This window comes from Mauremys mutica, chromosome 6, assembly GCF_020497125.1.
Source record: "Mauremys mutica isolate MM-2020 ecotype Southern chromosome 6, ASM2049712v1, whole genome shotgun sequence".
NCBI lineage: Eukaryota > Metazoa > Chordata > Testudines > Geoemydidae > Mauremys > Mauremys mutica.
The window spans coordinates 84666337-84688904 of record NC_059077.1 but is presented as its reverse complement, the minus strand read 5'-3'; the positions used below and the strand labels follow the sequence as shown (position 1 = coordinate 84688904).

The window sequence follows — 22568 nt, the reverse complement described above, 5'->3', positions numbered from 1 at the left end:
ATGTTTTCCAGGTCTATCTGACCCCAGCGTGCACTACACTATAAATAACAGTTTTCGTGCAAACCTGTGCTTCTTCATACATTAAGTATTCTCAAAGTAGGATGAGGTAAATCTTTCTGCACTGGTTTTATCATCCTTCCTGTTATGGTTTTTATGTAGCAAAAGAAGTCACTAAAAAGGTAATGGGATCAGTTAGACCCCCTCAATGTAAGTCAATGGGAAATATGAAAGTACTACACTTGCCAGGTCTTCGGGGGTCTCTTGTACCCCAAACACATTCAAAAAAATTAAACAAAACATGATAGGCAAACCACTGCCTCTTCTTTCTTTAAGTATTCTCAATCTATGGTGATAACAACCTGTTATTACTGATTTTGTGTGCATACCTCTTGTGGTTTTAGTATAGCAAAATAGGTTACTCAAAAATTATTGGGGCCAGTTAGACCCCAAATCTATTATGCAGGTGGACTGTTTTTATTCGGAGGAAGCAGTTATGATATGATTATATGACTCTTTCAGCATTGTTCGTAACTAAGGCTATGGTTTAGTCACAGTATTTTTTTTTTAAAAAGTCATGGACAGGTCATGGACAGTAAACAAAAATTCACAGCCCGTGACCTGTCCATGACTTTTACTATACACCCCTAACTAAAACCTGGGCCGGGAGACCGCAAGAGCTCTGGGGAGGCCGGCCGGGGGCACTACTGGTGCTGGGGGCGGGGGGGGAGGCAGGGAAACACCCCCCACCCCGGTAAGGGCACCCCAACCCCATGCCCCAGCCCTGAGCCCCCTCCCACACACCCAAACTGCTGCTACTGCCCAGCTCGGGCAGCCCCTTAGCCAGCACCAGCCACTGCAGAAGTCACCACAGAGGTCACAGAAAGTCATGGAAACCGTGATCTCCATGACAGACATGCAGCCTTATTCGTAGCATCATAGTTTCAGCAGTTTTCGCTTTTCGAATAAAATGCACCAACATAATCTTGGGGGTCTGTGAGACCCCAGATAACATTTGCCTTATGTATCATCACAATTGTCCAGCAAAGTCAGGGTTTTTTTAAGATAACACTGTCAAACTGATTTTCTGGAACGCTTACTCTTCTTAGGAAGAGTTTCTGGGGAAGCCACAATTGTCAGATACATTTTCTGGCAGCCCACACTTGACAGATGCTGTAGCTGTGGCAAAGCCTCGCTGTTACTGGGACAAAGACTGGTATTGAACACGCACATTGCATGTCTGAATGCATATATTGTTTGGATTTTGTTGAATCACAAATGGTATAATAAATCTTTGCGTAAGAGACGGATGCTTCTCAGGGACCTGCGTACAGAAATAGTGAAACTACTGGTGCAGTCTTGCCTCACAGTGCTAGGGAAGCAGTGTCTAGTGTGCTGGGTACTGATCCAAAGCCTGAGAAATGGGGAAGATGTTACATCTGTTCTGGAAAAATACATAAAAAATGTGCAACGTCTAAAAACTTTTATGTTCCGAACTATGTCACCTACTTCATTCAAAGTAGTAGGACATTTCCCACCTTTTGTGCCTTTTATATTGTTTCTGTCTCTAACTATTTTCATTTTCTAAACATGAGGTCAGTTAGACCCCCAACACAATTCAGGGCAGTGTACTTCTGAATCTAGAAAAGTTTTAACTTGTTCATTGTTTTATAGTTCACTGGTTACAATAAAGCCAGATTTAAAGGATTCATGCGTTTTTTTTCCAATTTTGACGTAGTAAGAGTCTCCAAGACCCCAATATGGAAATAGTTGGGTGGTACTCAGTCCAATACGAGGGTTAAAAGCATCTTAAAAAACAGTAAACCTTTTTTGTAATATTTAACCATGTAACCCTTTTTAAGAAACCAATATTTGAGAATGGGAATGATTTCGCACTGCTTTCTATTCTTTCCCTGAGCCTTTACTGCAGATTACCTACCTACCTGAGTCAACCTACTATTATTTGACAGGATATTATAGGTTCCTTTAAAAAGCAATGTGGAATTATTTTAGATTTTTATATATTGCAGTGACAGAACTGTGAAAGTTGGTGTTTCACCTGCTAGCAGTTCACCTCCAGCAACCGTAGAATACCGATGAATATAATACTCTTAGTATGGACCAAGTAATTCTGAATCTAGAAAGTGAAGTAACACACCTCTTTTAGATTTGTTTTTAAAGTTTATATATATAATCCAGATTGAACCTGTGCACCTGTCATTGTGTACCTGTCTGTATACAGAAATATGGGAATTTGCTGGTGCACCCATTATGTGGTCCTCTGAAAATTTTCCCTTTAAATTTGAAACAACTTCCCATAACCCTATCTTGTGCTTGTCCTCCTTTAACTAATATGGGGTAAAGAATTTCTTTCTGATATATAGACTCTCCAGCATTAAAGCGAGATCCATTTACAATCTGCACCAAATCCTCTCTGTGATATTCTTGACATTGCTAAAAGTTCTGTGGTACAAACTACAGAGAACATTACCTTGGAAGAACACACTTTCTGATGAATGCCATATAGTAAATCTGAGATGAGTTTCATTTTGTAAAATCACTTATAAGAACTTAAGGAGTTGATTGGTCTTTCAATTTCATGAAACTGTATTTTATGGAAGCACATATTCAGAAGGAACCATTAAGGATCACTTGTCTGTGATCAAGCTTAGACTCACCGAAGCAGAATTTCAGGATCAAATTGTTAAATTACTCCCCAAAAGCTGGAAATAATCGACTAGTAAATAACAATTTTTCTGAACTTTATCTCTCCCTTGTAACATTCAAACAGTAGTTTTCATTTATCAGTAATTATTTTACAGAAGGAAAGGCCTCTTCCTATTATTATAGCTTTTGTTTCCACCTCTAACAGCTGCACTTCCTGGACTAAGAATTTACAGAAAATCTAGACCACAACTAGGACATAATGTCGGCAACAATGAGGCTGTGAATAAACAGCGTTTAGATGACACATGTCCCTTGTAAAATAAAACATTACGAACAACATTTTCAACCAATTTAAAAGATAACTGCTATATTCTAAAAGAATGACATTTTCATACATGGGGAAGGGAGAATATAAATTAAAAAAACCTGAGTTCCCTTTAATACTTTACCGTAGAAAAGATCTGATCAGCCAGTCTAGTTACTGGGTTGATCTGGACAACAATACAAAATTAATCCATAAATCTTAGTTCTTGAAGAAGTTCATTCACCAGCTTCACAACCCTTTGGTTTTTTAATCCAAGTTGGTTAAACCTGTAGGCAGTACGTATAAGAAGGCCAAAAACTTCATTGGTTGTATTGCTTGCCAGTATCACCTGAAGGAAAAACAGAATGGAGGAAGAGAGGAAATAATCTAATTTAGATCTATTACTCCAAGTGCAATAACTGTACTATATGCTACATGTTGTCTTCTAGCCGCTCCCCCCCCCAACCCCTTTAGTCGTAGGTGTCATCTGAAAAGCAACTAAATTCCAGAAAGAAAGAAAGAAAGAAAGAAAGAAAGAAAGAAAGAAAGAAAGAAAGAAATCTCAGGACTAGATCTCAAAGTGTAACAGAAGAGCACTTAGTGTACCAGGGAGGAGTTTTATTCCACCTCTCCAGCCTGCTGATCCTTGAGGGCTGCTCCGCACTCTGCATCCCACTCTGGTTCCAACTCCTGCCTCTCATATGTCCTCAGCCTACCCTGGAAAGCCCCCTTTGCCAGGAGGCGGGGAAATGTAGGAAGGGCTGGCACAGCCTCCCCTACACTAGCTCAGGACTCCCTTGCACTAGGGGAATTCCAAGCTGTTGCCTTAAAGCAATTTTAAATTCTCATTGTGCTCCTAAGTTTAACAGGACCAAGGATCTTGTTTTCCATCTTTCAATAAAGGGTTGTTATAGCAGAATAAGGTGCTGCAGCCTAACTGTTAAAGGGTTTCACTGATCTATAAAGGGCAGACAGCACATAGGACTTGGAAAATAAATAGACCCAAATGAAAAGTTATGTATGCTTCCAAACAACTTTAAAATAAAATGTTGTATGTTAATAATCAACAGGCATTTTCTATAAAACACCCAAGTTTTCTAACATATCCTAGCAGTCCTTAAAGAAAGTAATGTTATATTTGTTTATTCCAACTAACAACAGCTAGAGGGAATAATCAACAATAATGTTCCAGTTCCACTCACTGCAAAATGATTCTTCTCATGTGTTACAGGCCTTATAAAAGATAAAAAGGAGTACAGTACTTGGACACCAAGAGGAAGAATTTCCAGACAAAGTGCTAAAGCAAAACAATTATGTGAAGTTCCGGCCTGCTTTCATCAGAGGGTTTGGCTTCTTACTGTAAAACATGACCTATAAATATATGTAACATATGTAGTAGCTAAATAACAATATAATAATAATAATCTAACATTTATGTAGCAAATTAATTGTAAAGGGATCCCAAAGCACTTCACAGTATATAATATGTCTGCAACTTGGTTCATCCATCAATGAAATGCAGTCACTTCTGGGGTGGAACATGACAATTATTTAACAGTTCCCAGCAAACAACAGTACGTAACAGAATAAAAAAATTAAAGAATACTGGGTTTTCTTGGTAGTCTATCGGCTGTACAATATGAGAATCAAAATAAGTCCCTTGTTGCTGGGTTAACATGGACTCAAGATGCTGTTAAGGTGTATTCAGTCCCCAGTACAAAGATAACCGGATATTACTATCTAGCAAAACTTTTAGCCTACCCCAGGGCTCCATAGAGAACTGTGTCCAGCACTCCTTGCTGAAATGAGTATTATTTAATCACAGGACTTAAGAGTTGGAGTATTTAAATATGGAATATTATAGCTGTGTTCCAAACTAACTAAAATCTGGTCTACTCTGGGGGGGGGGGTCGATCTAAGGTATGCAACTTCAGCTACGTGAATAGCGTAGCTGAAGTCGAAGTACCTTAGCTTGAATTACTTACCCGTCCTCACGGCGCGGGATCGACGTCCGCGGCTCCCCCGTCGACTCCGCTACCGCCACTCACTCTGGTGGAGTTCTGGAGTCGACGGGAGCGCGTTCGGGGTTCGATATATCGCGTCTAGATGAGACGCGATATATCGAACTCCGAGAAATCGATTGCTACCGGCCGATCCAGCGGGTAGTGAAGACGTACCCTTAGAAAGAGATTAGTTAATAATGGGAAGGATTTATTGAATGAGATCATCTTGTCCATTCTTCTGCAAGTGTAGGATTATATAAACGCAGATCTCAGAATGGATCCTAGTGCTGGGGCACACGTTCCCCATGTGCGCAGCTATCAGATTATTTTGACCACTGTATCCACTGAGGCCATGCTCATGCCCTGGATATTCTCATATGCCTTCTCCATCCAAGGGCATAAAGGCCAGAGTGGGTCCAATTGTATCTCAGTTCCTTTGCCAATAGAGAATTCCAGAGCTATAGGACTCGATACAAACGGGGAAGAAGAGTGGGTTGTGGGAGTCATGTGGACAATACATCTCAATGAACCACAGTTAATTTAAGATAAGTAACTTGTTTTCCGCAGAACATATTGATATTTTTGTCAAAAAATGAATGCCCAAAAGTGAAATATTCCAATTCACAATGATGCTACAGTGTCTGCCTTACCTCTGTAAGATAAGACAGACACTGTAGCACCATTTTGAAGTGGAATAAGTAACTGTTCTTTCTTCTTCAATTATTTGTCCACATGGATCCCACTACTGTGACTAGTACCCCCTGTCTTGGAGGTGGATGGTAGGAGTCCTATTTTAATGAGGATTGCAGGAGAGCTCTACCAAAGCAAGCATCCAATATGCAAGTCTCAACTAAGAAATATTTTTGGGAGAACATGTGGACAGATCACCACGTAGTGTCCTGCACATTTCTAAGAACATAAGAAGGGTCATTACTAGGTCAGACCAATGGTGCACCTAGCTCAGAGAGCCAGATATTTCAGAGGGAATGAACAGAACAGGCAATTTTCAAGTAATCCATCTTCTGCCATCTAGTCCCAGCTTCTGGCAGTCAGAGGGTTAGGGACACCCAGAACATGGGGTTGTGTCCCTAACCATCTTTTCTAATTGCCATTGATAGACCTATCCTCCTTGAATTTATCTAATTCTTTTTTGAACACAGTTATACTTTAGGGCTTCACAACATAAGTTCCACAATGAGTTCCATGGGTTGACTGTGTGTTGTGCGAAGAAGTACTTATGTTTGTTTTAAACCTGCTGTCTATTAATTTCATTGGGTGACCTCTGGTTCTCGTGTCATGTGACACATGGCTCCTTAACACTTCCTTATTCGCTTTCGCCAAAATCAGTCATGATGTTATAGACCTCTATCATATCCCTACTTAAGTCATCTCTTTTCTAAGATGAACAGTTTAGTCTTTATAATCTCTCCTCATATGGAAGCTGTTCCAGACCCTTAATCATTTTTGTTGCCTTTCTCTGTACTTTTGCCAACTCTAATATATCTTTTTTGAGATGGGGCAACCAGAACTACATGCAGTATTCAAGGTCTGGGTGTACCGTGGATTTATATGGTGACATTACGATATTTTCTGTCTTATTAGCTATCTTTTTCCTAACGGCTCCTAACATCCTGTAAGTTTTTTGACTGCCACTGAAAATTGAGTAGATATTTTTCAAAGAACTATCCACAATGACTCCAAAATCTCTTTCTTGAGTGACAACAGCTTATTTAGACCCGCATCATTTTGTATGTATAGTTGGGATTGTGTTTTCCAATGTGCATTACTTTGTATTTATCCACATTGAATTTCATCTGCCATTTTGTTGCCCACTTACCCGGGTTTATGAGATCCCTTTGTAACTCTTCACAGTCAGTTTTGGACTTAACTATATTGAGTAATTTTGATCATACGGAAATTTTGGCACCTCACTGTTCACTCCCTTTTCTGGGTCATTTATGAATATGATGAACAACACAAGTCCCAATATAGGCCTTCGGGGGACCCTAATATTTATCTCTCTCTGCTGTGAAAACTGCCCATTTATTCCTAGGCTTTGTTTCCTATCTTTTAAGAACTTACTGAACCATGAGAGGACCCTTCCCTCTCATCCCATAACTGTTTACTTTGCTTAAGAGCCTTTGGTGTGGGACCTAGTCAAAGGGTTTGTGAAAGTCCAAGTACACTGTATCAACTGGATCACTTTTGCTGACTCCCTCAAAGAATTCTAATATACTGGTGAGGCATGATTTCCTTTTACAAAAGGGATGTAACAGGGATGCCTCCTAAGGAAGAGGCTGCCTGAGCCCAGCTGGAGTGACCTGTAATGCGCACAGGTGGAGCTAACCTGGCTACAAGTTAGCAGGACTTATCTAGTTAAATACTATAATCTTTGAAAAGTGATAGCCTCGCCCTTAGGGTGTTCCTGAAAGGTCTTTGTTTCATAAGAAAACTCCAAGTTTCTAAAATGAAACTGGGTCTTTATCAACAGAACTATTTACAGAGGTTCTGCAACTCCAGCTAGCATTCCAGCCATAGGCACACAGATTGGTTTTCTGGTGTGTCATCAAATTCTTCCCACCTGCAAACTGTGCTCCTCCCTCTCAGTTCTAGGTAGGTTGCTACATTTTTCCTTTTAAACATTTGTTGTTGTTATATCATTTGTGCATGCATTTGCTGACTTGCTAACACATAGCCCACCTTAGGAAGATGGTCTTTACCAGTCTGTTGCAGCGTTTTAGACATAATATTCCTTCAAGTGTGCTGGTTTTCTAACTACTATGCCTGTTGGTAGGGGACTTGGTTCCACACCCTGTTTCTGTCTCCTTTCTGTTGGGTGGTGTCTTATTGGTCCTCTGTGTTGCTCATAAACCTTGTTTCTTCTACATTAGGCCATCCGGTATCTAGGGCTCTTTCTAAGTCCTTGTCTTGGTCTTGGCCTCATCTTGCATACACAACTCATCCCTCACATAGCAACAGGGGGGTCACCTCCTATGGCACTTGCTCTCTTCAATCTAGCCATCCCTGAACTATGAACTGTGTTACTGCCTGTGGCACCCCATACTGGTCAGTGCTTTGTTGGATTGCCTGGAACCTCCCATCAGAGATGGGAAGGTACTGTGGCATGTTGATACACTCTCTGTGTGTTGTACTCTGGACGGTATGCCCACTGCTCAGTGTACCTGCCACCAGTAGTGATTTTCCTGGGCAGACTTCATGTCATAGAGCTGGAGATCCTGTAACATGCACTGTAGCTGCTTGGGTGTGCACTCAGCTGTGGCTTCTTCATGATGCTTTCTAATAACTGATAATCAGACTGCATGTCTACCTTGTGCCAAAAAGTAACCTGAAGGAATCATTCCATTCCATAGAGCACAGCATGTAGTTCCTTTTTTATCTGAACATAGCCCCTTTTTGTGTCTGCCAGGGCTCTAAGTAGCAAAAGCTATGGGCATCGCATTAGTGTTGCTCCTAGACCTCCTTCTGAGGCATCATACTGTAGCTCTAGATTCTCCACAGTATAGGACTGATGCATCACTTATAATTTCTTTACATTTTTAAAAATAGGTCTCTTGAACCTCTAACTATCCTCATGCTGCATCACTGGGTTTTAACTGTCTCAAAGGCTCTCATAGACTTCTGATAGGTGTGTGCAGAATCCGTAAAGTCAGTTGGCCATTCCTATAAATTGCTAGATTCCCTTCAAATCCGTTGGTCTTGGCATTTCCTCAATGGCTCACTGTTCTCCAGGGTCTGGCCAGATTTCCTCAAAAGTCAACAGATGTGTGATGTAGGGGAACTCCGTTCTCCTCAGCTTCAGCTTGCCTGCATTCAGCTTGATATTCCACTCCTGGCACTTGTTTAGGAGTTGTCTCAGCTTGGTATCATGGCTCTGCATTGCCTCTTCCTATCCTACCTAGACTAATATACTGACTGTTTATATGAAGGGATTTAAATCACACAGTGGGCAAGATACACTGCCAAATGTTCCATCTCGCAGCCACAGGTGGTTAAGAGAAACTGAAGGACAGTTGGGCCCACTCTGCCCTTTATGCCTGGGGAGAGGGTTGGGGAGCCGAAGGGCATCCAGGACACAGACTCAAGGGACACGGCTGACCAAAAGAATTTGATCTCACATGCATTGGGACACATGTACACCAGAACTGGCACCCACATGGGCAATTACTCAAAGAGTAAAGCTCCAATTCACTTCAGTGGAGCCAGGATTTCACCAAAGGAGTTGAGTCTTAGCCATATTATCTTCTCTCCTTCCCCCATTCTCTATGGCTATTGACACCTCTATTACCCCACTCCATCACTATGCCTGCAATTGAAGGAATATTTTTGATTCCTCCCTGTCTTCTGCCCCTCACATGCAGGTCACAGCCAGATTCTGTCACTTTTCCCTCCTCAACATTTTCAGCACACATTCTTTTCTTTCCATCCCCATAGCTAACTCTTTCATTCAAGGTCTCATTATATCTTATTTCAGCTACTAAAACATCCTCCTCTCCAGTCTCCCTAAAACCCCAATTCCCTCCACCTATTCAGTGCTAACACTAATTAATGCTACCTGTTTTAAAGGAAAATGGGCAGTGGATGGTTCCATAACCACTCCAGCTGCTAAATAGAATCATAGAATCTTAGGGTTGGAAGAGACCTCAGGAGGTCATCTAGTCCAACCCCCTGCTCAAAGCAGGACCAACACCAACTAAATCATCCCAGCCAGGGCTTTGTCAAGCCGGGTCTTAAAAACCTCTAAGGATGGAGATTCCACCAGCTCCCTAGGTAAACCATTTCAGTGCTTCACCAACCTCCTAGTGAAATAGTGTTTCCTAATATCCAACCTAGACCTCCCCACTGCAACTTGAGACCATTGCTCCTTGTTCTGTCATCTGCTACCACTGAGAACAGTCTAGCTCCATTCTCTTTGGAACCCCCTTTCAGGTAGTTGAAGGCTGCTATCAAATCCCCCCTCACTCTTTTCTTCTGCAGACTAAATAACCCCAGTTCCCTCAGCCTCACCTTGTAAGTCATGTGCTCCAGTTCCCTGATCATTTTCGTTGTCCTCCGCTGGACTCTCTCCAATTTGTCCACATCCCTTCTGTAGTGGGGGGACCAAAACTGGACACAATACTCCAGATGTGGCCTAACCAGTACCGAATAGAGGGGAATAATCACTTCCCTTGACCTGCTGGCAATGCTCCCACTAATACAGCCCAATATGCCGTTGGCCTTCTTGGCAACAAGGGCACCCTGCTGACTCATATCCAGTTTCTCATCCACTGTAATCCCCAGGTCCTTTTCTGCAGGACTGCTGCTTAGCCAGTCAGTCCCCAGAGTGTATGGGATTCTTCCTTCCTAAGTGCAGGACTTTGCAGTTGTCCTTGTTGAACCTCATCAGATTTCTTTTGGCCCAATCTTCTAATTTGTCTAGGTCACTCTGGACCCTATCACTACCCGCCAGCATATCTACCTCTCCCCCCATCTTAGTGTCATCTGTGAACTTGCTGAGGGTGCAATTCATCCCATCATCCAGATCATTAATAAAGATGTTGAACAAAACCGGCCCCAGGACCAACCCCTGGGGCACGCCGTTTGATATCTGCTGCCAAGTAGACATTGAGCCATTGATCACTACCCGTTCAACCCGACAATCTGAACAGCTTTCTATCCACCTTATAGTCCCATTCATCCATACTACTTTAACTTGCTGGCAAGAATACTGTGGGAGACCGTATCAAAAGCTTTGCTAAAGTCAAGATATATCACAACCACCGCTTTCCCCATATCCACAGAGCCAGTTATCTCATCATAGAAGGCAATCAGGTTGGTCAGGCATGACTTGCCCTTGGTGAATCCATATTGACTGTTCCTAATCACCTGCCTCTCCTCCAAGTGCTTCAAAATGGATTCGTTGAGGACCTGCTCCATGATTTTGCTGGGGACTGAAGTGAGCTGACCGGACTATAGTTCTCCAGGTTCTTTCTTCCCTTTAATATGGGCACTATATTTGCCTTTTTCCAATCGTCCAGGACCTCCCCTGATCGCCACGATCTTTCAAAGATAACGGCCAATGGCTCTGCAATCACATCAGCCAACTCCCTCAGCACCCTTGGATGCAGTAGATCTGGACCCATGGACTTGTGCATGTCCAGCTTTTCTAAATAGTCCTTAACCTGTTCTTTCACCACTGAGGGCTGCTCACCTCCTCCCCATACTGTGTTACCCAGTGCAGCAGTCTGGGAGCTGACCTTATCTGTGAAGACCGAGGCAAAAAAAGCATTGAGTACTTTAGCTTTTTCCACATTATCTATCATTGGAAGTGATTGATGTCTGGGAGGCCAAAGTGTATACACACCTAGGCTATGCCTGCACTAGAGTTACAGCAGCACAGCTGAGCCGATGCAGCTGCGCCACTGTAAGATCTTTCATGTAGCTGCTCTATGCTGAAAGGTGAGAGCTCTCCTGTTGACATAATAAAACCACCCACAACGAGTGGTGGCAGCTATGTTGGTGGGAGAAGCTCTCCCGCCAACATAGTGCTATGCACACCTACCACTTATGCTAGCGAAAATTATGTCACCCGGTGTGTTTTTTCACACCCCTGAGCAACATAAATTTTGCCGACGTAAGTGGTAGTGTAGACATGGTCTAAATCTATAGAATGTAAGGTGCGAGAGAACTACATACACTCCTGTACTGTCAGCTACTACTGAAAACATTTCTGTGGCTCCATAGCTTCTCCAATGGGACCCTGTGGAAGCATCATCAAGGAGGAGAATATTTTGGCTGTAATTCTTATTTAGGTTAGCATAATTTTCTTTAATTCTCTGTGATCAGCTTTTTTGTAAGAAGGAGAAATTTTCAACATGTGAATAATACAAAAAAAACCTTGTTGAAAAACATGGAAACACTTACATGAGAAATAAACTCTTGGGCAATCTTGTGTCCACCAGAAGAAAAGAGCAAAAAACTAATCAGAAGATGCCTAACAAGGTGTTTGGTGCAAGGTTGCCTTTTATCTGTTTTAGTGCCAGCTGCAGCCTGCAGATCTGTGATGGAGAGGGTTGTACAGCTGAAGAGCATCATCAGACGATCATACACTGCTCGAGCTTCTACCTGTAGGGAACAATTTCAAAAGATAAAGGATCAAAGAAGAGTAAAGGTTGTGTTTATGGTGTTTTTTTAATTAGATTTGTTCACTAATAGACATCAGAATCCTTGGAAGAAAACCCAAAAATACATCAAGAGCTTGAGTTTCAGAGGCACTGCAGAGAACAGGGAAGGAAGGGCAGTGCACATTTTGCTTACGCTGGTTCACACAAACAAATGGACAAAATGGAAAATTCTTTCCTTTCTTTGGTCTTGCAAACTAAGCAGCCAAGGCATCGAGCCAAGTTTTGACCTTTTTTGTAATGAAAGGAAATGGAGAAAATCCCTCAGTAGAATGTAGTCAGATTTTTACATTGTGGGAAAAAGAACAGAAGGCTCCTTGAAGGCACACTTCAATATTGCAGCTACAAATCAATTAAACCCCCAGGTAATCTGACCTCAACTGATAAAACATTCTGATAAGAATGACGTATTTTGGTTTCTTCCTGTATTACTTGCAACATGTTTATTTCCTCTGCCTCTTGGAGCAGCCAATATAAATGTACCATCAAAACAGAGAATGAAGATTTTGGTGTCTGCATAATAAAAGTTGTTAGTTCATCATAAGCAGCTATTAAAAAACAAATTTCATTGTAATTATAGTGTTCATTACATAAAAGACAGGAAACATAAGGACAAAAGCAAAACATACCACCTAGGACTAAGAGGAGTAGGACACCAGCCCCACCAGTGTTCGTGAGTTCATTTTAGTTTTAGCTATTTGTTTCCTTGCACTTACTGATTTTTTCACATTAACATTTCTATATATGCTAGCTTGAAAGAGTTTGCTTTACTGGAAAGGTAATTTCTCATTGAAGTCTGTTCCAGGTTGCACTAGGGATGCTACATGGCACTAATGAGATCACAATAAAAGTTTATGAGACATAATGAAATGTTATTGTTCCATTGAGATTGGATTGCCTCCAAACAAGCGCACCTGAATCTTCCCATTTCACTACACCTGCACTGATTCCCCCATTCAACCATTCCTGAGCTGAATCAATAAGGAGGAGTGGCTACAATATATCTAGACCTCTTTAATGCTAAAAATATTTTGGATTTTAAATCGTGCCTCACTACTCCATGATATTCAAAGCAGATGTTATGCTTTCAGCTTCCGTCTAGTGCTGCATATGTTAATGTATGTCTGGTTGCAGTGTTTCAGGGTACGTCTACACTATGGGACTATTCCGAATTTGCATAAACCGGTTTTGTAAAACAGATTGTATAAAATCGAGTGCGCGCGGCCACACTAAACACATTAAATCGGTGGTGTGCGTCCACGGTCCAAGGCTAGCATCGACTTCTGGAGCGTTGCACTGTGGGTAGCTATTCCGTAGCTATCCCATAGTTCCCGCAGCCTCCCCCACCCCTTGGAATTTCCGGGTTGAGATCCCAGTGCCTGATGGGGCAAAAATCATTGTCGCGGGTGGTTCTGGGTAAATGTCGTCAGTCACTCCTTCCTCTGGGAAAGCAACGGCAGACAAGCATTTCGCGGCTTTTTTCCCTGGATTGCCTTGGCAGATGCCATAGCATGGCAATCATGGAGCCTGTTTTGCCTTTTGTGACTGTCACCGTATGTGTACTAGATGCCGCTGACAGAGGCGATTCAGCAGCGCTACACAGCAGCATGCTTTTGCTTTTGCATGACAGCAGAGATGGTTACCAGCCATACTGTACCATCTACCAATCCATAAATTGGTAAAAAGATGATCATGGTTACCAGTCCTTTTGCACTGCACCATCTGTTGCTGTCATAAGTGCCCCTGGCTGCTCTTAGCCAGGGGCGCAAAAGTCAAAATTTTGACTTTTGCACCATCTGTTGCTGTCATAAGTGCCCCTGGCTGCTCTTAGCCAGGGGCGCAAAAGTCCCTGAGTCAATCCCTCCTTTTTGGTATCTAAAAATAGAATCAGTCCTGTCTAGAATTTGGGCAAGTGTACTAGAGAACCACTGTATCATAGAACCAGAGAGCACAGCTGCTCTGTGTCAGATCCAGCAGAAATTATGAGCTGTATGCTATTCACAGGGGGTTGCTCCTGCAACAACCCCACCTGTTGATTCCATTCTTCCCCCAGCCTTCCTGGGCTACCGTAGCATTGTCCTCCCACTTGTGTGATGAAGTAATAAAGAATGCAGGAATAAGACACAGTGACTTGTTAGTGAGAAATGAGTGGAAGGCAGCCTCCAGCTGCTATGATAGTCCAGACAGGACATTAAGAAGTGTGGAGGAGAGGAGCCCAGCATCCCGCTGCTAGTCCAGGGGCAATTGAATCTTTTCTTTACACATGAAGGGTGGGGGCTGATGGAGCTCAGCCCCCTGTTGCTATGATGAGGACGGTTACCAGCCATACTGCACCATCTACCAGGAAAAATTAGGGGCAGGCACCCTTGATCAACCTAACTGATGCTAGTCAGCATGGTTACCAGTCTTTTTGCACTGCCCCATGTGCCAATAGGCTGATGATGACGATGGGTATCAGTCTTACTGCACCATCAGCCACCCATGGCGGGGGGGGGGAGCAAGGATGTTGGTCTTGAGTGCTGCAGCATCGCATCTATCTGCAGCATTCAGTAAAGATAGGGTGACATGTAAAAGAGTCAAGAGAGGATTGTTTTCCCTTTCACTTCTGGGGGTGGGGTGGGGTGCGTAAATTGCCGAGCTATGCCCTGACCCACCGCGGACACTGTTTTTGACCCTAGAAGCATTTGGAGCTCAGCCAAGAATGCAAATGCTTTTCGGATACTGCAGGAACTGTGGGATAGCTTGAGTCCTCCAGTCCATGAGCGTCCATTTGATTCTTTGGCTTTCCGTTACGCTTGTCACGCAGCAGTGCGCTGAGTCCCTGCTATGGCGTCTGTCTGGAGATTTTTTAAAAATGATTTTGAATTTCGTCTTCTGTAACGGAGCGCTGATAGAACAGATTTGCCTGCCCTTACTGCGATCACATCCGCATGGTCCATGCTGGAGCTCTTTTTTTTATTTTGATTTCGGACTGCATCGCCACCCGTGCTGATCGGAGCTCCACGCTGGGCAAACAGGAAATATTCAAAAGTTCGCGGGGCTTTTCCTGTCTACCTGGCCACTGCATCCGAGTTCAGATTGCTGTCCAGAGCGGTCAGTGGTGCACTGTGGGATACCACCCGGAGGCCAATACTGTCGATTTGCGGCCACATTAAACCTAATCTGATATGGTAATACCGATACTAGCGCTACTCCTCTCGTTAGGGAGGAGTACAGAAACCGGTTTAAAGAGCCCTTTATATCGATATAAAGGGCCTCTCAGTGTGGACGGGTGTGGCGTTAAATCGGTTTTACGCTCCTAAAACCGGTTTAAACGCCTAGTGTAGACCAGGCTTCAGTCTCTCCTACCAGGTGCTACAAAGTCCTACAGGCTCCCATACCTATCAGTCTTCACAATCTTTTCTCTCTATGTTCTCATTCCCCTGTGCTAGGACTAGAGAAAAGAGGGGGGCGGAGGAGGGGTGAGTGTGAGGGGGCAGATATTTTGACTGAGCAGTGACAAGTTAGGAACAAGGTGGTGAAGAAACTACAACTCTAAAGTGCACTTTTGGGGAGCAATCAGGACTTTAATGAAACAGGAATAACAGTAAGAAGCACTAAGAAAGGGGGAAGGGAACAATAGACACCGGGATCCCTCCATGCATATGGAGTACTGTCCTTTCCTCACCACTCCCTGCCACAAAACCAAACCAACAAATGAGTTAAACCAATTTGTCTCAAACAGAAAGTGATTTTTTTCTATCATCAGTCTGGTATTCTCAAGGGAAATACATGAAAAACTTTGCAAAGAGACAAGGTCTTCCATTGAGATCAGATGCAATATCCATATCCAAAGGACTTGCATCCTAATTCAGTATTGCTTTCATTGTGATTTACAGAGAAGCCATTATCTTTTTCTACAGAAGTGTGCGAAGTTTGATTATTAAAAAAGTTAGCACCTTCCTCCCATTTATAAGGGATTTTTTTATGCTGAAGTATAAGTCTTTAAAAACAAACATTTATAATGGAAGTATCAATTATCCTAACTATGACACTTGAGCACACCTTCTTATATTATTTAAAGTAAAATAAACACAAGTATAATAACCAGAGTTATTAGTTAAATAGTGTCTTCTGATATCCAAACAAAATGTCCAAGATCCTTTTCAGAAACACAAAGAACTTTAATTCTGTGTGATAACTTGAGGTTTTAACTAACACCAAGAAAAGACTATCTGCTCAAGACCTGATTGTGCATTGTGCTACTTCCTCTTCACATGGGTTTGGCAAAGGGCCCATATGATGCAAAATTTAAACACTGGGGAATATCTGTGACAAAGGAGGATTCCCTGGGTTGGGTAGAACTGGGATAACAGCTGTGTACTCCAACTATTCCTGCCTGCTGCAATAGTCCCTACAGTCATAGGTAGCTAAGGGTAAATTAGTGCAGTTCTTAGGCTGCTTTAACTTACTCAGGGCATCCAATAGGTCCCATGCTGGCTCCAGAATAGGAAAGTGCAAAGCTAGCATAAGGCCCACCTTTGTCCTTCTCCCCTCTGTTCCTATGCTGAGTGGACTAGAGAATCAGACCTTTAGGCCTGGTCTATACTGGGGGGATCGATCTAAGATACGCAACTTCAGCTACGAGAATAGCATAGCTGAAGTCGACATATCTTAGACTGACTTAGATTGACTTACTTCGTGTCCTCAGGGTGTGGGATCGACGGCCGCCGCTCCCCTGTCGACTCCACTTCCACTTCTCGCCCTGGTGGAGTTCCGGAGTCAACGGGGAGCACGTTTGGGGATCGATGTATTGTGTCTAGACGAGATGCAATACATCGATCCCCAATAGATCAATCACTACCCGCCGATCCGGCGGGTAGTGTAGACATACCCTTAGTGTTTAAAACAAAACTAAGTAGCCATGACACAAGTTAATATAAGGAAGACTGAATTACATCATCAGATCACTGCCTAGATTCTATGACAGGTGCAACAGAAATCAAATTAGATAGATAATGTTAGATCAGATTCACTGCTGCTGAATGTGAATGAAGAATGCTGCACTGTTATTATTATTAGTGCTCTCACTTTTAAAGCATGGCTGTCCTACAGGACTCTACGTCATAGGAGCTCTGAAATCCTGCCACACAGATTCAAAAGGAGGAGTTATAGGTGTACCAATCAAACTGATTTGATACAGTCATATTTTTCAGAAGAAAAGTAAATAAAGGCATTCTGGCCTACAGTACACTTGACAAACCCAGTTTCTAAATGTTCACAGTTGAAAGCGCCACAAAAATTATCTTGGATCCCCTCTACTGCAGAATTTTACAATTCCAGGAGGATCCTGCAAACTCCAGCCGCTTTCCCACATAAATGCCTTAATTTTCAGGTATACAATTGGCTAAATACTCTCAGCCATGGCTACACAACCCACCAGAATTTGTGTCCTCTGCTCTTTATCACTGTGTGGATTGTAGTAAAATGCCAGCAGCCACAGAAAAGTATCTGAGGATTCATCTTCAGACTTCAGCAACTGCTCTACAGCGATATCAACCCATTCTCCAAAATGAACAAACAAAAACCAGCTCTCAAAGAGGTCAGTGTAAGATCTGCAAAAGAATCAAAATACATTTCAGTTTTGCTGGCTATTCATGTTCTTGTGGGATGCAAAAAGGTTCCAAGCAGGGGTTCCCCATTGGGTGAAGATGCTGTTTAATAAGGAATTGTGCAGTTCCCACTTGTGATCAGTGCTAAAGTGCTTGCTCAGGTTGTCCACCCATGAACTGTGAGCAGCTGAGAGCGATACTGCTGACACAGTAATGTAGCTGTGACACTTTCGTGAGGTGCCAGGACTGTAAATCACTGTGTTACCCACCTGCCTCAGTGAGAGAGTGTCTTTGTTGTGGTAGGTGGGTGACAGCTCCCTGACACCACCAACCCTTCAGCACTCAGACGCTACTTTGCTTTTCAGGTAAAACACTAGGTGTACCTCAGAACTCCTCAGAAGCATCCCTCCTGTAGCCTCCAGCCTCTGTCACTGGACACACATAGTAATTACCAGGTTCACTACTCCCAAGGGCATAGTACATATACACCAACTTGTTTGAGTCAATTGAATATCAGCTCCAATATAACACAGCACTGTAATCTATTTATAACAAAAGTTTATTAACAAATGTAGAGATTTAAGAGCTAGTGAACAAGAATAACAACAACAGGTTATAAATAAAACAAAAGTATAACAGGCTTCTACTAGACCAAGACTTACTTTTAACAGGCTACAAACCTTTGCCTAAAACAGTCTCTCAGCTGAGCTTTTTCTGCAAAGCTTGCTGGTTTTCAGTCAAACCAGGATCCACAACACTCATGAATCATTCTCCCCACACTCCCTGCCCAGGTTTCTCAGTGAAATGGATAACAGAATATCCTTTTGCTTTTTCTTATATTTCCCAGAGTTCATTGTCTTTATTCCCAGAGTCAGAATTACTCTCCTCTGTAAAGGCAGTTTCCATTGTATTGACTTACAATGTTTCATTTACAAATGAACCTAGGTAGACATTCCTTTTTCTAGGAAAAACTTGATAGTCTACCCTGCCTGGGATACAGATTCTGACATATATTTTGCAATACATACATACATACAACTTCCTATACAAATTCTTAAATATCATCCATACATACGTCTCACAATTCTTATGTGTCACCAGTTTCCATTTGATACCTTACAAGATACTATTTATGGATAAAACCATGAAAACAGCATATTAGGTGTAGTAGGTTTTTCAGGCTTAATAGAAGTTGCTGTTACAGAACAGTGAACCCTTTGCCAGTTGGCACTGAGGGTGTCTTAGGATCACAGTGGTGTTGGATGCATGAGTTCCATAAGTTAAATATTTCCATGTATAGAAGGATGGATTTAGCCCTCTCTGTTTGTTAATATAGAGCAGTGGTTCTCAAACTTTTGTACCGGTGACCCCTTTCACATAGAAAGCCTCTGAGTGTGACCCCGCCTTATAAATTAAAAACACTTGTTTACATATTTAACAGCATTATAAATGCTGGAGGCAAAGCGGGGCTTGGGGTGGAGGCTGACAGCTCGCGACCCCCCATGTAAGAACCTTGTGACCCCCTGAGGGGTCACGATCCCCAGTTTGAGAACCCCTGATAGAGCATGGTTGTTATGTTGTTGGACATTACTAGGATACGTCAGAATCATGAGTGGTATGAACGCCTTGCAGGCTTCCCAGACAGCTCTCAGCTCCAGGAGATGTATTTGCATTCTGGTCTCTCGAGGCATCCAGGTGCCTTATGCTGTGAGTCATCCATGTGGGCTCTCCAGTCCAGTTGGGAGGCATCTGTAATAGCTTTTTCTCAGGTATGGGCACTTGGGGTCTTTCCACCACATCAAGGGAGAATAATCACTATTGTGTACATACTGTCTTCTTGGCACATACACCACACAGCTCTTGCCCTGACTGAGTCCAGAGTCGCTCCTATGAATTCTATGGTTTGTGTCAGATTTAGGGTAAACTTGTTTATACCAATTCCCAGGGCCATTAGGAGATTGACATCATTGCTGCTCCATGTCAAAACTTCTAGACAGGACCTTCATGTCAGGAGCCAGTCATCTAGATATGGATGGCAATGGAGCCATTGCAATAGGCCTCTGCTGCTACTATTGCAAACTTCTTCGTAAATAGCCTGGGTGCTGCTAATAAGCCTAATGGAAGAACCCCTATTAGTAGTAGTTGGGACCTGCCACTAACCTAAAGAAACACACACAGGGACCTGGATGGAGGGCCAAGTCAGGAAGAGGGAGCATCCTGAGTTTCAGAGAGGGAGAGAGAGAGCAGCAACAGAGTGTGCAGCATGCAGCAGAAGGGGGCCTCAGATCTGGAAGGAGCTAATCGCCAGAGTGGCTAGGAGGAGGTGCCCTTAGCAGTGAGTGGACCCTGTCACAGGTTGCAACTATAAGGTCTGATTTCTGAAGTGCTCATTGACTTGAGCTGTGGGTGCTTGAGACCTCTGAAAATCAGGTTCATAGTTTAGAAGGCCTCCTTATATCCTAGAATATCTTATTTTCCTATCCTTAAACAGAGGTTGTATTTGGGAACTAAGAAGAAAATGGCATCTAAAGATAACTAAAAATTAATCAACCAAGATTATGAACCACATGACTTTTCACAAAGTAATAGAAGAAGAAGAAATAATGAGGGATAGTCTAACTATTTTTATTTACCTAATGCTTTTATCTTCTATTATTGCTTTAAGCATGTCAGTAATGTATTTCAGGTGCTGAGACCAGAGTGTAGCTGGCAAATCTGGAAAACAATAAGAAGAAAAGTTGAACCTAATGAAACAGGTTAAAACAGAACAATATTTGGTATGGTATCAAGCTAGAACTAAAACTTGCTAGACACATGATTCAGTCTTCAATAATTGCTTCTCATTTTTAAACTTTCCCATAGTTTCAACCACATCTATAATAAATTACTTTATATTCTTAGGACAAAAATTCATTTGCAAAATACAGGACTAAAGTTCAGGCTATTCATCAAATTAGGCATAAGTGTGTGCGCGCACATACATACACATGGACCCACACACAGACACACACACACACACACATATATATATAGTTTCTCATCAATATTAATCTAGTATCTCTCTGTTATCTCAGTTAAGTACCCCATCCTTAGCAGAAATTGCCAATCATGCAGAACTGCATCACATGAAACATTAGTTTTCTGATATGCATAAATAGAGACAAGGGAGATCAAACTTATTTTCATTTTGACTTAACTGAAATCAGATTTCCAGATTTCAGAGAGGAGAAAGGCAACACAATGCATTAACACGTCTTATGTTTGAATATGGGAGTTTTCACAATGATCATTATTGGGCTTACAAAACATGAACATTGAATACCTTTCCAGTCCTTGATAACTGTGTTTTAATTCCTAGAATCGGCTTTATTATATTGAAAATAATTTGCCTTTCTTCTATTACTCTTATTTGGTTTTGGTTTTAATTTTATTTAAATCTATGCCATTGTATATAATAGTTACACAAAAACCTACATTAAAAGAAGATTACAAAAGTGGCAAAGTCAAGCACTCAGAATTAAGGTAACCCTTGTGCATTATTTTTGAGGTTATATATTGTGCAGAAAAATAAATGAAAATGCAGATTCCATTAATGCTCCAAACAATTCAAGGCAGAACTTACCAAAAGGATGTTTGAGTAAGGCTATTACAAGATGCTGATGATGATGAGGAAAGTAGGCCTTCAGAGGAAATTTATGCTAAAACAAAAAGTCAATATTTTAAAAGAACTTTGTGGTCAGCTTCCGAGAACATAAAACCTAAAGATATTATAGGTTCACCTAATGTAATAGCCACATACAATAACAATGCTGTCTGGCATAAAGGAACATTTAATTAGTTTTAGACCTAACATGTAAGATTTTCTATGAAGAAGAAGGGAATAGAAAAGAGAGGGAAGGAGGCTTACAAAACTTAGTTATTTATGTTACTGGAATTATTTAACTTCAGTGAAAACAGGCTTTTGAGGATGGTGGGAGTTTAAATCTAAATGTTCCCATGCACCTAATTCCTTCAGTCCTGGCACCTCTTTCATTATAAATTAAGTGCTGAATATATGGGGTGATAACTTATGTTGGTGAAATCCTACAGCATAACAACAAATAAATTACTCCTGTTTTGCAAAAGGCATATTGGTTTTGCACCTCTATGTTTGATGCCAGTTAAAGTGCCTCAACTATGTCTTGGCATCCATCTATAGCAGCAATGGGAGACCATTATTTGGCTCATTTTATTCTATCAGCATTCTCAAATTTAAAATTGTTCTTTTCATGATAAATCTGATATCCTCTCATTAAAAAGTTATTAAAAAAATAGAGCTTGACTAACCTGCTTGTTATCCTTCTGGTGAGCTTGAACAAAACACTGTGTAAACACCTGTATTATGGTCATTACTTCTGGCGTTCCACCGGTTTCCATTAGTGCATTCCTGAGCATTGAAAAGTTAAATTATGACAGGTCAGATTATTAGTCTGTTAATCACACATCTTTTAACTGGAAGAAGGTAAAGAGAAAGTGAGCATTCCTTCTGTATTGTAGCCTTGAGCTGTGTCTGAACTCATCAGGCTATAGTGCCAGCATGAAAACTGAAGAAACTAACTTCACTTTGACATTTTTTAAAGAACACACACACACCAAATTGTAGGGAAGGAAAAAAAGGGCAAAATTAAAAAGCAGGCTGGCATAAAAAAAAATGGCTTTTTAAGACTCCAATCCTGCAAAGCACTTAAGCACAAACTTAACTTTAAGCTTCAATTAAACTACTCACATACTTAAAATTTAGCACCTGCTTAAATGCTTAGCTGGATCAGAGCCCATAAGCAGTTCCAGG

General features: G+C 41.8%; 1 protein-coding gene across 2 annotated transcripts in view; it reads right to left on the bottom strand.

The window, feature by feature from the left end:
- Positions 1-2677: 2677 nt before the first annotated feature.
- Positions 2678-22568, bottom strand: part of FANCC (FA complementation group C) — a 135452-nt gene continuing 115561 nt past the window's right edge. Inside the window, exons 11-16 of one of the 2 annotated variants that reach the window (XM_045022462.1) lie at positions 22067-22166; positions 21363-21438; positions 20374-20455; positions 17569-17743; positions 11893-12093; positions 2678-3317 (exon numbers count right to left, since the gene is read on the bottom strand). In XM_045022462.1, the coding sequence (XP_044878397.1) occupies positions 3174-3317; positions 11893-12093; positions 17569-17743; positions 20374-20455; positions 21363-21438; positions 22067-22166 (778 nt within the window). In that variant the 3' untranslated portion in view covers positions 2678-3173. Of the gene's footprint in view, positions 3318-11892; positions 12094-17568; positions 17744-20373; positions 20456-21362; positions 21439-22066; positions 22167-22568 lie in introns of those variants that run through there. The other variant, XM_045022463.1, reaches the window with a different exon arrangement.